General features: G+C 39.2%; 1 protein-coding gene across 4 annotated transcripts in view; it reads right to left on the minus strand.

Moving 5' to 3' along the window:
* The window catches only part of LOC307136292 (pleckstrin homology domain-containing family G member 3-like), an 85,330-nt gene that overhangs the window by 61,065 nt on the left and 8,786 nt on the right, over window positions 1–15,479 (minus strand). For all 4 annotated transcript variants that reach the window (XM_079833182.1, XM_079833183.1, XM_079833181.1 and 1 more), the window contains exon 2: window positions 3,308–3,368. In XM_079833182.1, the coding sequence (XP_079689308.1) occupies window positions 3,308–3,356 (49 nt within the window). In that variant the 5' untranslated portion in view covers window positions 3,357–3,368. The remainder of the gene's footprint in view (window positions 1–3,307; window positions 3,369–15,479) is intronic.

Consider the following 15,479-nt stretch of genomic DNA (forward strand, 5'->3'; position numbering starts at 1 on the left):
GCCGAATCGCATTAGCAGGAGCCGATCCACACACATTCTTGCACTTGTTTTGGCAGAGCGGAGGAGAATCGGCAGCCAACCGTGAGCTCACTGCACACACAGCGGAAAGGAAACACACATCTCCAGGACATAAACACTGAACGCTGCACAAACACACACTTCAGACGCTCTCTTGCACTAAAGTCAGCATGGAATCAAAAAGTCTTGTTTTTATGGAATATTGCAGTGTTTATGTTATAAATGATTTATCCGTTTCTTCATAATCTTTATATATCGTCCCCTCATCTCTTCTCTGATGATGAGGGCGGGGCCATCTGTCACTCACATGAGATCAGCCAATAGCAAACCACAACCATCCAATCAATCAAAATCAAGCCCCGCCCTACATTTGTTCTTGTTTGAGAAGCGTTTCACTCGGATATACGGCACAATAGGGAAGAAAACACCAGCGTAACTTCCATTTCACGCTGACTTTAAACACGATCACTCGTCAAGATTTAAATTAGAGTAAAAATTGGCATTTGTGAAATGTCCTCTTACACCGCTGGTCCTTACACTCCGGCGAGAGCGGCGCGTCTTGGACGATCTGGGCGTCGAGGAGAGTTGAAGTCAGGTCAACTTTATGGTAATGAGCTATGACGCGGTTCGGCGGCAACCAATGGGAATGTAGTAGTGCTCCGCTTGAGAGGATTCCAGAGAACGCAGTGCTGTAAACTTCGGTTCCGAACACATTAGTTCCCAAGCAAAATAAAGGAGAGGTTGATCACTGCTGGTGCGGCGGGTTTGATAAGAAGATGCGCAACATTATTTATCCACCACACAAATGGCTTTTAATTGGTTTATTTCGTTAGCAAACATGTAACTATAATTGTTAAGTTCTTTCCATCTATCTGCTTTTTTTAAACTTTCACATTTAAATGATTTCATGAGGTTATATTATACGGTTATACCCTACCTGTGGTCAGTCAGCACAAACGCAGATCAACATGAGTGTTTGCTTTGCAGCCCCTTTAACTGCCGTTTCAAAAAAAGACCAAGCATTCGATCTACGTCAGAGCGGCAGCGCGTCCACGAATCTTCTACAGCGTCGATGGCAGGGCGGCCAGAGCGAAGTTTGACGCTCTCGCCGGCGGCGGTGTGAACGCATAGTTATGAAAAATCTCATGCTTTGGAAATGCATTCACCAAATGAGCGTTTTTTTTGTGTGGAAACTGATTTTTTTTTTCTCTGATGAAGAACAGTATTTATGTGAAATAAATTAAATTTATAATGTTACAAAAGATTCTTTGATCAGTTTAATGCATCCCAAACTGTCTTCATTACAGTGGAGTCAAACTGGAGTCAGTCTGGAGTCTAAGTGGAGTCAAACTGGAGTCTATCTGGAGTCTATCTGGAGTCTAACTGGAGTCTAACTGGAGTCAAACTGGAGTCAAACTGGAGTCTATCTGGAGTCTATCTGGAGTCAAACTGGAGTCAAACTGGAGTCTAACTGGAGTCTAACTGGAGTCTAAATGGAGTCTAACTGGAGTCTAACTGGAGTCTAACTGGAGTCTAACTGGAGTCAAACTGGAGTCAAACTGGAGTCTATCTGGAGTCTATCTGGAGTCAAACTGGAGTCAAACTGGAGTCTAACTGGAGTCTAACTGGAGTCTAACTGGAGTCTAACTGGAGTCTAACTGGAGTCTAACTGGAGTCTAACTGGAGTCTGACTGGAGTCTGACTGGAGTCAGACTGGAGTCAGACTGGAGTCTAACTGGAGTCTAACTGGAGTCAGACTGAAGTCTAACTGGAGTCTAACTGGAGTCTAACTGGAGTCTAACTGGAGTCTAACTGGAGTCTAACTGGAGTCAGACTGAAGTCTAACTGGAGTCTAACTGGAGTCTAACTGGAGTCTAACTGGAGTCTAACTGGAGTCAGACTGAAGTCTAACTGGAGTCTAACTGGAGTCTAACTGGAGTCTAACTGGAGTCTAACTGGAGTCTAACTGGAGTCAGACTGAAGTCTATCTGGAGTCTATCTGGAGTCTAACTGGAGTCTAACTGGAGTCTAACTGGAGTCAGACTGAAGTCTATCTGGAGTCTATCTGGAGTCAGACTGAAGTCTAACTGGAGTCTAACTGGAGTCAGACTGAAGTCTATCTGGAGTCTAACTGGAGTCAGACTGAAGTCTAACTGAAGTCTAACTGGAGTCTAACTGGAGTCAGACTGAAGTCTATCTGGAGTCTAACTGGAGTCAGACTGAAGTCTAACTGGAGTCTAACTGGAGTCTAACTGGAGTCAGACTGAAGTCTAACTGGAGTCTAACTGGAGTCAGACTGAAGTCTATCTGGAGTCTATCTGGAGTCTATCTGGAGTCAGACTGAAGTCTATCTGGAGTCTATCTGGAGTCTATCTGGAGTCAGACTGAAGTCTAACTGGAGTCTAACTGGAGTCAGACTGAAGTCTATCTGGAGTCAGACTGAAGTCTAACTGGAGTCTAACTGGAGTCAGACTGAAGTCTATCTGGAGTCTAACTGGAGTCAGACTGAAGTCTAACTGGAGTCTAACTGGAGTCTAACTGGAGTCTAACTGGAGTCAGACTGAAGTCTATCTGGAGTCTATCTGGAGTCAGACTGAAGTCTAACTGGAGTCTAACTGGAGTCAGACTGAAGTCTATCTGGAGTCTAACTGGAGTCAGACTGAAGTCTAACTGGAGTCAGACTGAAGTCTAACTGGAGTCAGACTGAAGTCTAACTGGAGTCTAACTGGAGTCTAACTGGAGTCAGACTGAAGTCTAACTGGAGTCTAATTGGAGTCAGACTGGAGTCAGACTGAAGTCTATCTGGAGTCTAACTGGAGTCTAATTGGAGTCAGACTGAAGTCTAACTGGAGTCTAACTGGAGTCAGACTGAAGTCTAACTGGAGTCTAACTGGAGTCTAACTGGAGTCAGACTGAAGTCTATCTGGAGTCTAACTGGAGTCAGACTGAAGTCTAACTGGAGTCTAACTGGAGTCAGACTGAAGTCTATCTGGAGTCTAACTGGAGTCTAATTGGAGTCAGACTGAAGTCTAACTGGAGTCTAACTGGAGTCAGACTGAAGTCTAACTGGAGTCTAACTGGAGTCTAACTGGAGTCAGACTGAAGTCTATCTGGAGTCTAACTGGAGTCAAACTGGAGTCAGACTGAAGTCTATCTGGAGTCTAACTGGAGTCTAACTGGAGTCTAACTGGAGTCTAATTGGAGTCAGACTGGAGTGAGACTGGAGTCTATCTGGAGTCTAACTGGTGTCTGGCCAGTAAAATGCAGCAGCATTGACAGATGTTCTTACCTTCTCCCATCAGGCTTTTGTCGTGAGAGCAGCTGGACTCTTCTCTCATGTCCCTCACACACTGAAAAACACACACACACACACACACACGTCATGAAATCAAACTCAACACCTGAACAAACATGGCCTGACAGACTTTGAGGAGCTGCATGTACTGTAACCACATGACAGTTTGGACTAAATGTGTGTTTCTCATGAGTTCTCAGTTGAGTTCCCATTATTCAGCACATAAGGCATACATCACAAGCACCCTAGCACTTCACACTGAACACAATACACACCTGAACATCCCAAAGATCAACTCAATAAGCAGCTTGACAAACAATTTCAAGCTCTCCAAATTGCCGCTGTGCCTTAGGCTAATATTGTGTTAGGGCTGTTTTCTGCTCGGACTGTGATAAATGTGCCGGAGCGAGACGCCTGCATTCCAGCTGCCCCCGGATCAGTGGAAAAGCTCTGGAGTCTTATCAGTCCGGCCAATGGAAATTCCTGCCATTCCATCGGACAGAGTGAATCAGTGTCTGCCGCTGGGCCGTGCGTGGCGCTCGCCAACGGGAGGAGTGCGGGAGAGCCGGCGGACTTTAACACCGAAACTTACACTTCACTTGTTTACCTTCGGGAAAAAAACCCCGGCTGGGAATCCAACAGGGAACAACGTCAAAGCAAGGACTTTCAGAGGAAACATGCAGGACTTCACTTCATTAGACATGCTTTCAGATCATTACTGAAATAAACTATTTAAATGCAATCCAGAAAAACTGGAATGGAAAAGAGAGAATTTGGGAACCTTACAATAACATTTTTGGGAAAAATGTAATTTTCATAATAATACATTTTTTGTTAAATAATGTTTGACCATTAAAACAGAATCCAGACACATGGAGGGGGAAAAAGCATAATAAAACATAATATTTTAAAAAATATTTTGGAAAACATTATAACAGAATTTGAGGAAAAAATAAACAGATTTTTATTTTTGTTCACAAAAAAAAAGAATCCAGAAAAGAAGAAAAAAACCTAGAAAAATTTAAATGAAGGGAAAAAAATGGAATTTGGAGGAAAATAAAATCCTAAAATTTTTATTTTTGTTCAACTTTACTACATTTTTCTTGAATTGTATAAGTTTCATGATTTCAGAAAAAATAATAATTAAAAGGCAATCCATAAAAATTACAATGGGGGGGAAGAAAACAGAATTTGGGAAAACATTTAAATGAAAAAAATGCAATTTGATAGAAAATAAAACGGATTCATAGGACTCTAATGTCATTTTTGTTAAACTTTAATAATTTTTTGTTGAATTCTAAATGTTTCATTATTTCAGAAATCCAGACAAAGCATACTAAATTTATGTTAAGATATTTTGGAAATATTTTGGAAAACATAAAACAGAATTTGAGGAAAAAATAAAATGGATTCCATAGTGCCCTAAAAATTTCATTTTTGTTAAATTTATTTTAATTAATTGTTGAATTGAATAACTATAAATGTTTGATTATATTTAATTAGACCATTAAAACGAAATCCAGAAGAAAAAAAAACTAATTTTAAAAATTAAAATGAAGAGAAAAAATAGAATTTGGGGGAAAATAAAAACAGAATTCATGGGGTCATAAAAAAATGTATTGAACCGTATAGGTTTCATGATTTCAGAAAAAAATTATTAAAGAAAAGAAAAATTACAATGGGGAGAAGAAAACATTTAAATGAAAAAAAAAAACAATTTCATGGGCCTCTAAAAATAACATTTTTGTTCAACTTTAATATATTTTTGTTGAACGGTATAAGTTTCATGATTTCGGAAGTAATAACACTAAAACAGAATCGAGAATTTTCTTTGACTTATTTATTGAAAAATTAAAATGAATGAAAAAAAAGGAATTTGAGGGGAAATAAAACGGATTTCAGGGGGTCCTAAAAATGTCATTTTTATTCAACTTTAATCCTTTAATCAGTTTTTGCTGAATTCTAAATGTTTTCTTTTTTCAGAAATAATAATAATAAAGCAATCCATGGGAAATGGGGGGGGGGGGGTGCATAATTTCTTGGAAACAAATTTACTTAAATTTAAAACTAAAACTTTTCGCAGCATATTCTATTAATAATTTACACCTCAAAAACAGGCTTGAGATCTCCACCAGCGTCACTAATCTTCCACTAATTGGATTGTAAAGTGGCGGAGAGAGTTAGAGTGATTCCCATGAGCCTCCATCAGGATCAGAGATCAGAGCCAAGACCGTCTGGATGAACATCCCACAGCGGAGAACACATCAGGATCAGAGCATCTCACAGCCTGTGTGTGTGTGTGTGTGTGTGTGTGTGTGTGTGTGTGTGTGTGTGTGTGTGTGTGTGTGTGTGTGTGTGTCACCAATCCCAGCATTCTGGGATGAACACAGTCTGATCTATTCTATTCAAATGCACCGTTTGCATTTCAGTCGGATGACGTGTGCTGACATGTAAATGTCCATTTGCTTCAGTCCATCTGGAAAGCTTTTGTTCCCAGAGCTGATAAAACACACTCACCGAAATCTGACCCGCACATCCACGTCTGGGATTCGTCCTGTAATTGAGGACAGACGGATCCGTATAACAGGGATATTAGCATAGTGGATATTTATGCGTTACAGTTGATCAAAAATACAATTTATAAAAGCCGTTCAGAGCCAGGGCGTGTATATATACACCAATCAGGCATAACATTATGACCTAATATTGTGTTGGCCCCACTTTTGCAGCCCAAACAGTCCGAGGCATGGACAGACTCTATCAGAACCAGACCTGATCCTGTGGCCGGTTCTCCACTGGTCCTCCATGACCCTGTGGCCGGTTCTCCACTGGTCCTTCATGACCCTGTGGCCGGTTCTCCACTGGTCCTTCATGACCCTGTGGCCGGTTCTCCACTGGTCCTCCATGACCCTGTGGCCGGTTCTCCACTGGTCCTCCATGACCCTGTGGCCGGTTCTCCACTGGTCCTTCATGACCCTGTGGCCGGTTCTCCACTGGTCCTTCATGACCCTGTGGCCGGTTCTCCACTGGTCCTTCATGACCCTGTGGCCGGTTCTCCACTGGTCCTCCATGATCCTGTGGCCGGTTCTCCACTGGTCCTCCATGACCCTGTGGCCGGTTCTCCACTGGTCCTCCATGACCCTGTGGCCGGTTCTCCACTGGTCCTCCATGACCCTGTGGCCGGTTCTCCACTGGTCCTCCATGACCCTGTGGCCGGTTCTCCACTGGTCCTCCATGACCCTGTGGCCGGTTCTCCACTGGTCCTCCATGACCCTGTGGCCGGTTCTCCACTGGTCCTTCATGATCCTGTGGCCGGTTCTCCACTGGTCCTCCATGACCCTGTGGCCGGTTCTCCACTGGTCCTCCATGACCCTGTGGCCGGTTCTCCACTGGTCCTTCATGATCCTGTGGCCGGTTCTCCACTGGTCCTTCATGACCCTGTGGCCGGTTCTCCACTGGTCCTTCATGACCCTGTGGCCGGTTCTCCACTGGTCCTCCATGACCCTGTGGCCGGTTCTCCACTGGTCCTCCATGACCCTGTGGCCGGTTCTCCACTGGTCCTTCATGACCCTGTGGCCGGTTCTCCACTGGTCCTTCATGACCCTGTGGCCGGTTCTCCACTGGTCCTCCATGACACTGTGGCCGGTTCTCCACTGGTCCTCCATGACCCTGTGGCCGGTTCTCCACTGGTCCTTCATGACCCTGTGGCCGGTTCTCCACTGGTCCTTCATAACCCTGTGGCCAGTTCTCCACTGGTCCTTCATGACCCTGTGGCCGGTTCTCCACTGGTCCTTCATGACCCTGTGGCCGGTTCTCCACTGGTCCTTCATGACCCTGTGGCCGGTTCTCCACTGGTCCTTCATGACCCTGTGGCCGGTTCTCCACTGGTCCTTCATGACCCTGTGGCCGGTTCTCCACTGGTCCTTCATGACCCTGTGGCCGGTTCTCCACTGGTCCTCCATGACCCTGTGGCCGGTTCTCCACTGGTCCTTCATGACCCTGTGGCCGGTTCTCCACTGGTCCTCCATGACCCTGTGGCCGGTTCTCCACTGGTCCTTCATGACCCTGTGGCCGGTTCTCCACTGGTACTTCATGACCCTGTGGCCGGTTCTCCACAAGAGCTGCAGTTCTGTAGATGCTCTGACCCAGTCATCTAGCCGTCACAATCTGGCCCAAACTCGCTCAAATCCTTACACTTCTAACACATAATGTTCTGAACAAAATGTTCACTTGCTGCCTAATATTTCCCACCCACTAACAGGAGATGAAGAGACCATCAGTGTTCATAATGTTATGCATTATCGGTGTGTGTGTGTGTGTGTGTGTGTGTGTGTGTGTGTGTGTGTGTGTGTGTGTGTGTGTATATATATATATATATACACATACATACAAATATAAACGCACTAATATACAGACTTTGCCATATTAGTGTTATTTTAGATTCACTGATACTGAAGTTTTTATTAATATTCTGAATTCAATTTATTTCTGCTTTCATTTTAATTTTAGTTATAAGTTAGTAATTCTGTTGTTTTTATTGTTTTTTATTTCAGTTTTAGTTTGGTACATCAGGTTAATAAAACTAAACTAAATGAAAACAAGAATAGTTTAAGTTATATTTTATTTTATGTCAGTTAATGGTTTTAATTTTTATTTACTATAATAAATCACAAATGCTAGTACACTGTAAAAAAAAAAATGTTTGGGAAAAATTGTGCAAATTGATCATTACATATTGGCCCAATAAATGACTTCCAAATAATTATCGCCATGCAAAAATATGCATTGTACTAATCATAGCTTAAGGTCTTCACTCAAAATTAAAATTGTATATTCACCGAACATATTTAATTGTGCTCAGTCAATCTATGAAGTCGAAGTGAAAGATCCATGTTGGGTGAACAAGTCCTACGTCCGAAAAACGGCATACGCATGCGCAAAATGAGCTTGAAGAAACTGTTCATGTGGAGATTTCAAATGCGGAGAGCGGGAAAATTCCCAAGAGAATAGAGATATTCATCTCACAAAGACGTTGGTGAGTATTGAGCACTGAAATTATTCTCCAGAGTTTTGCTTTATGACCCGGTATGAAGTTTAAAAGACATTTTGTAGAATCACGAGTTCATGCATTCATTGGTTTCATGAGTGTGTTCTCGTTTACTCTAAGGGTAGTTTTATTTTCCTCATGTCTTATAGATCTAAAATAATAGGTAATAAGTAAATTAAGTCATTTGTGTGATATGTGCAGCATGCGACTGTTGAACGCGGTGCGTCGGCCTCTTTCAGGGCTTGAGTTATTGCCTTTTAATATCAAACACGTCAAGCTCGTGATTTTCGTATTCGTCCGTTCATTCGTCTCATCCTCATGAAGAAACTTCTGTTCTGTCTCTTGCCAGATGTGATGCTGGGGAACTTTGTCATTAATGTTAGTTTTTATTTTTATTTGCAGGTTTTTAGCCTATGCCGCGTTTTCTTCACCACATTAAGACATCCTGTTATGCAAAAACTTCTTGAATGTCTTCAGAGTTTTCCTTATTGAAAATAAGGTATTTTCACCAAATATCCTGTGTTGGAATTGACTTGTTAATAAAGAAGTGATAAAATGTCAACCCTGTTTGTCTGTGTTCTGTAGGGATGCAACACTACAGTTCGTCCACGGTTCAATACACACCTCGGTTTTTAACCACGGTTCTCGGTTCGGTTCGGTTCTGATGGCTCGTCACATCAGTGTTTTGTTATTCTATTCTTAAGCGACAGGAACAGCAAGAGGTTAAGGAGAAAAAAGACTATTTTATTGCAATACTCTTTCTTTATTTTACTTAAAATAATTTAAAAACCTTACTTAAACTTAAAACTTTTTTCTTTAAAAAAACCCTTGTACACATTCCTAGTGTATTGGATAATATAAAATAAATATATATAAAGATTTACACTGGCAGCTCAGAGCTGTACAGCAGCATTTAAGTATGAAATTGAATTAATAAATGTAAAAATAAAACACTACATAGACTTCACTATAAAATATACACTGATTCTTATTAAAGCTGCTGTATTAAAGTTTTTCAGTCAAGAGCAGTGAGTGATTTTTGCTTTGTCTTTTGTTGTTGTATTAACATTAAATGGATAGTTCACTCAAAAATGAGGAATGAATACAGGTTTGGAACAATATTAGAGTGAGTAAATAATGATAATTTTAGAGGTGAACTGTCCCTTTAAGGACAGCGTGTTCACTATAGGCTGCGCCGCTGTCAATTAAAGACCTGCACGCATCTAATATACAGACACACCGATTATACTTTCACTTTAGACATAACCGACTGTGTTTATGTAAACCTTGTGTGTATTTGACAGTTTTAGCGCAGTAAGACGACTTAGTCCAGTAATCACGTGTTTGACAGGCGTTTAGTGCGCGCGCTTGGAGAAGCACATGTTAAAACCGCGCACACGCCAGCAAGGCTTTAAAACGCATACAAATGATGAACTTGCGTGATTATGAATATCTATAGTGTTCGTGAGTGTAACTCCACCACCAACCTGTGATGTGAATGTATGTCGCGTTGTTCAGTATTGGGATTGGAGGAAAATTATAGAATTTGTAGAAAAATACTTATGCAAAACCGAAAAACCGCAATTCACAAGCGCGTATTGAACCGTGAATGCCGTACCGAACGGTTCAATATTATATTGAGAATTGTGGCATCCCTAGTGTTCTGTATTTTGCTTAATATTTAGGCTATGTTTTTAGTCATTTTTGTCTTTTGGGACAGTGAGAAATAAACAATTGTGACTACAATTTAAAACATTTAATTGGACCAATCTCACAGTTTCACTGTAAAACATTTCTTCAATTTAAGATTTTCTAGTGACCGATCTAAATGTTTTATTTGGCCAAATTGAAAAATTTAGATGTGATCGGTCACTAGAAAATTTTTAATTGGAGAGGCCTGACATTTTTTACAGTGTTGGTAAATTAAATTTTTCCATTGTCTCAGCATATTATTTCTAATTGAGCCCATGTTAACAGACTGTTGCCACAATTGATAAAATTCAATTCACAGAAATTCAATTTGGCCAATTGAAAAATTTCGAAAATTTTGAATTGGAGAGGCCTGACATTTTTTACAGTGTAAAATCTATATTTTTAATAATATGGGTCAAATAATGTTCTTAGTCGTTCCTTCCTGTGACGGGACAGAAGCTACAATAGTTTGCTTTAAATTAAAATACATACAGTTTGTGTAACTAAATACTGGACACACGGCGTGACTCTACTCGTAATTGAATAAAAGCCCGAGATACACTGGGACCTCAAGACCCTCCTAAAAAATGCCTTAACCCCCCCATTTGACCCCCCCTCTCTCTTCCTGATTAAAAAAAATATATATATATCCGGGATAAAGATTTAAAAACGTTTCCCTTCAAACTACGCAAAACAATAATAATTAATCATTTATTTGACATATAAAAAAAATATAAACATTAGAATCACTCAATCATTATCATAACTAGCCTATCTATAGACCTACTGTAATTAAGATATATATTTAAAAAATGTATTAAAAACAAAAAGACGGGCTTAGACTACTCAAAGCCAGTGGGTTCGTTACGCACGTCAATACATTCCTGACAATCTTGGTTTGCTTTTTATTTATTAAATATACAGGCATTTAGTGGATGAAACCGTGATCAAAATTAAAATACAATTTATAGAAAACGAAATTCACTTTAAAGAAATGATTTCTGCAAAACAACACTCAATAAAAATCATGTCTGACCCCACTCCATGTCTCATATTGACATATTGCGCGTCTTATAGCCTATATCTTACTCATGCTGCTCACTTTCATCATTAACATATGAAATTAAAACAATAATAGGCTAATATTTAAACATATAGCCTAACTATGAATCTAAATAGGCTACGTTTTGCCTACTCCACTCCAAATGCTTCAAAAATGTATTTTGTTTATTAAACGCAAACTAAGTTTTTAATTTAAAATTTAATTTCTAAATTCAGTTCATATTCCCAACAAACGAAATTCCGAGAGGTGAAAAAAAAAAACTGCAAAAATGATAAATATTAAATAATTCGCGGGCGCTTTCGTTGGCATGAGTAAGATATTTCAATATTTCTGGAGACATGGAGTGGGGTCAGACATGATTTTTATTGAGTGTTGTTTTGCAGAAATAATTTCTTTAAAGTGAATTTCGTTTTCTATAAATTGTACTTTAATTTTGATAAAGGTTTCATAAACTAATAGCCTGTATATTTAATGTTTTAACCCACATGTTTCCGCAGCCTTTGAGTAATGCTGGAAGCGTATTTCTTTTTAATACATTTCTAGAATATATGTATTACAGTATAACATACAATATATTACAGTAGGCCTATTATAGATGATAGTTGTGCACAGTGATTTCTATAGACAAGCTACAATACCATAAATGAAGGAGTAGGCTATAAGTTGTTATGCTGCTATAGACCTAAGGGGAAAATCCAAACTATTCATCAGCAAACTAAAAATGCAGTCAACCGAATCAAAAAAGTTATTTGGCTCAATTCATATTTTTGTTGTAGCAGTAATATGCAGTTATTATATTTGCCCCCCCAATCAAAATTGTCTGGAGCCACCACTGACTGGGACTCTTATTTTGAAATGTCTGTGCTTTATTATTGCAGGAGTTTAGATTCAGACGAGGAGATGAAATGTGCATTCTTACAACCGTATATACAACATATTACAATATAAACTCGTACAGGATCCAAAATACATTGAACAGTTCAGTCGGCACACGTGTATTTACAGCGGCATATGAGAGAGAAATGGTGGCCCTGATCCACATTCATCTAAACACTGAACATCAGAACATCAGCTCTCAATGAGCACTGCAGAACGGCATGAGTTACACAACACACACACAGAGTTTCACAATGGGGGAGAGCAGAACACACACACTGCAAAAGATCCTCCTGAGGAGACGCAGATCAAGATGATGCATGAGTAAATGAGGAGACGCAGATCAAGATGATGCATGAGTAAAGTAGAGTAGAGTAAAGTAGAGTAGAGTAGAGTATAAAAGAGTAGAGTAAAGTAGAGTAGAGTAAAGTAGAGTAGAGTAAAGTAGAGTAGAGTAGAGTATAAAAGAGTAGAGTAAAGTAGAGTAGAGTAAAGTAGAGTAGAGTAAAGTAGAGTAGAGTAGAGTATAAAAGAGTAGAGTAAAGTAGAGTATAAAAGAGTAGAGTAAAGTAGAGTAGAATAAAGTAGAGTAGAGTAGAGTATAAAAGAGTAGAGTAAAGTAGAGTATAAAAGAGTAGAGTAAAGTAGAGTAGAATAAAGTAGAGTAGAGTAGAGTATAAAAGAGTAGAGTAAAGTAGAGTAGAGTAGAGTATAAAAGAGTAGAGTAAAGTAGAGTAAAGTAGAGTATAAAAGAGTAGAGTAAAGTAGAGTAGAGTAAAGTAGAGTAGAGTAGAGTATAAAAGAGTAGAGTAAAGTAGAGTATAAAAGAGTAGAGTAAAGTAGAGTAGAGTAAAGTAGAGTAGAGTATAAAAGAGTAGAGTAAAGTAGAGTATAAAAGAGTAGAGTAAAGTAGAGTAGAATAAAGTAGAGTAGAGTAGAGTATAAAAGAGTAGAGTAAAGTAGAGTAGAGTAGAGTATAAAAGAGTAGAGTAAAGTAGAGTATAAAAGAGTAGAGTAAAGTAGAGTAGAATAAAGTAGAGTAGAGTAGAGTATAAAAGAGTAGAGTAAAGTAGAGTATAAAAGAGTAGAGTAAAGTAGAGTAGAGTAAAGTAGAGTAGAGTATAAAAGAGTAGAGTAAAGTAGAGTATAAAAGAGTAGAGTAAAGTAGAGTAGAATAAAGTAGAGTAGAGTATAAAAGAGTAGAGTATAAAAGAGTAGAGTAAAGTAGAGTAGAGTATAAAAGAGTAGAGTAAAGTAGAGTAGAGTAAAGTAGAGTAGAGTATAAAAGAGTGGAGTAAAGTAGAGTAGAGTAAAGTAGAGTAGAGTATAAAAGAGTAGAGTAAAGTAGAGTAGAGTAGAGTACAAAAGAGTAGAGTAAAGTAGAGTAGAGTAAAGTAGAGTAGAGTAAAGTAGAGTAGAGTATAAAAGAGTAGAGTATAAAAGAGTAGAGTATAAAAGAGTAGAGTAAAGTAGAGTAGAGTAAAGTAGAGTAGAGTATAAAAGAGTAGAGTATAAAAGAGTAGAGTAAAGTAGAGTAGAGTAAAGTAGAGTAGAGTATAAAAGAGTAGAGTAAAGTAGAGTAGAGTAAAGTAGAGTAAAGTAGAGTAGAGTATAAAAGAGTAGAGTAAAGTAGAGTAGAGTAGAGTACAAAAGAGTAGAGTAAAGTAGAGTAGAGTAAAGTAGAGTTGAGTAGAGTATAAAAGAGTAGAGTAAAGTAGAGTAGAATAAAGTAGAGTTGAGTAGAGTATAAAAGAGTAGAGTAAAGTAGAGTAGAGTAAAGTAGAGTAGAGTATAAAAGAGTAGAGTATAAAAGAGTAGAGTATAAAAGAGTAGAGTAAAGTAGAGTAGAGTAAAGTAGAGTAGAGTAAAGTAGAGTAGAGTAAAGTAGAGTAGAGTATAAAAGAGTAGAGTATAAAAGAGTAGAGTAAAGTAGAGTAGAGTAAAGTAGAGTAGAGTAAAGTAGAGTAGAGTAAAGTAGAGTAGAGTAAAGTAGAGTTGAGTAGAGTATAAAAGAGTAGAGTAAAGTAGAGTAGAATAAAGTAGAGTTGAGTAGAGTATAAAAGAGTAGAGTAAAGTAGAGTAGAATAAAGTAGAGTTGAGTAGAGTAGAGTAGAGTATAAAAGAGTAGAGTAAAGTAGAGTAGAGTAGAGTACAAAAGAGTAGAGTAAAGTAGAGTTGAGTAGAGTATAAAAGAGTAGAGTAAAGTAGAGTAGAATAAAGTAGAGTTGAGTAGAGTAGAGTAAAGTAGAGTAGAGTAAAGTAGAGTAGAATAAAGTAGAGTTGAGTAGAGTAGAGTAAAGTAGAGTAGAATAAAGTAGAGTAGAGTAGAGTAGAGTAGAGTAGAGTAGAGTATAAAAGAGTAGAGTAAAGTAGAGTAGAGTAAAGTAGAGTAGAGTAGAGTAGAGTAGAGTATAAAAGAGTAGAGTAAAGTAGAGTAGAGTAAAGTAGAGTATAGTAGAGTAGAGTATAAAAGAGTAGAGTAAAGTAGAGTAGAATAAAGTAGAGTAGAGTAGAGTAGAGTAGAGTAGAGTAGAGTAGAGTAGAGTAGAGTAAAGTAGAGTTGAGTAGAGTAGAGTAGAGTAGAGTAGAGTAGAGTAAAGTAGAGTAGAGTAGAATATACTCTAGAGATGCTGCAGATCCGGCTTCATTCATCAAAAGTTGCTCCTGCTCACCCTCTCGGTCTCTGCAGGAAGTGCTGCTTCCACCTGACTTCACTTCTCCTCGCTGAAGTCTATGGAGTCGCTCTGTCCATTTCTTTTACTGTCTATGGCAGTGACTGACATCATCACTGATATGTTGAGCCAGTTCCTCAGGAAGTGATGATTGAGATTCACTAATGGTTGATGCCATATCTTCCAATGTTGAGCACAAGTTAAATCCACAACAAAACACAGCTTCTGTCTCAGTACTCTCAGAGTAGCGGAGATCTCAACATTTATAATCAAGTTCTACAGCTCTACACTCACACGGTTTTATTTCTCCTGAGGAATATCTGGGAAAAGTTGATAAACTCTTTGATCTGCAGAAAATAAACTGAAGCGGAAATCTGAGGCCATGCAACATAAATCAGGAAAGTTTCTGCTATTCATTCTCATAAACGAACGAGACAGAATCTGGTGAGAGTCTCCAGAGCGCACACTCGTTCATTATCACTCTTTCATTATCACCCTTTCATTATCACTCTTTCATTATCACTCTTTCATTATCACGCTGTATTTATTCTCCGGCTGTAAATAAAAGCCTCCCTATCGGATTCCCTCAGCGTTCTCACACAACACAAGGCGACAATACTTCCTCAATTAAAACACTTCCGAAAGGCAAACACTCCCTAAAAATACTCTCCCCTCTTCCGGCGCTGACCCCGCGACCCCACACGTCTGCGGGACCGGACGGACACACACACGGACACACGGACACACGGACACACGGACACACGGACACACGGACACACGGACACACGGACACACGGACACACGGACACACGGACA

The sequence above is a fragment of the Gobio gobio genome (assembly GCF_949357685.1).
Source record: "Gobio gobio genome assembly, chromosome: 13".
NCBI classification, from domain to species: domain Eukaryota; kingdom Metazoa; phylum Chordata; class Actinopteri; order Cypriniformes; family Gobionidae; genus Gobio; species Gobio gobio.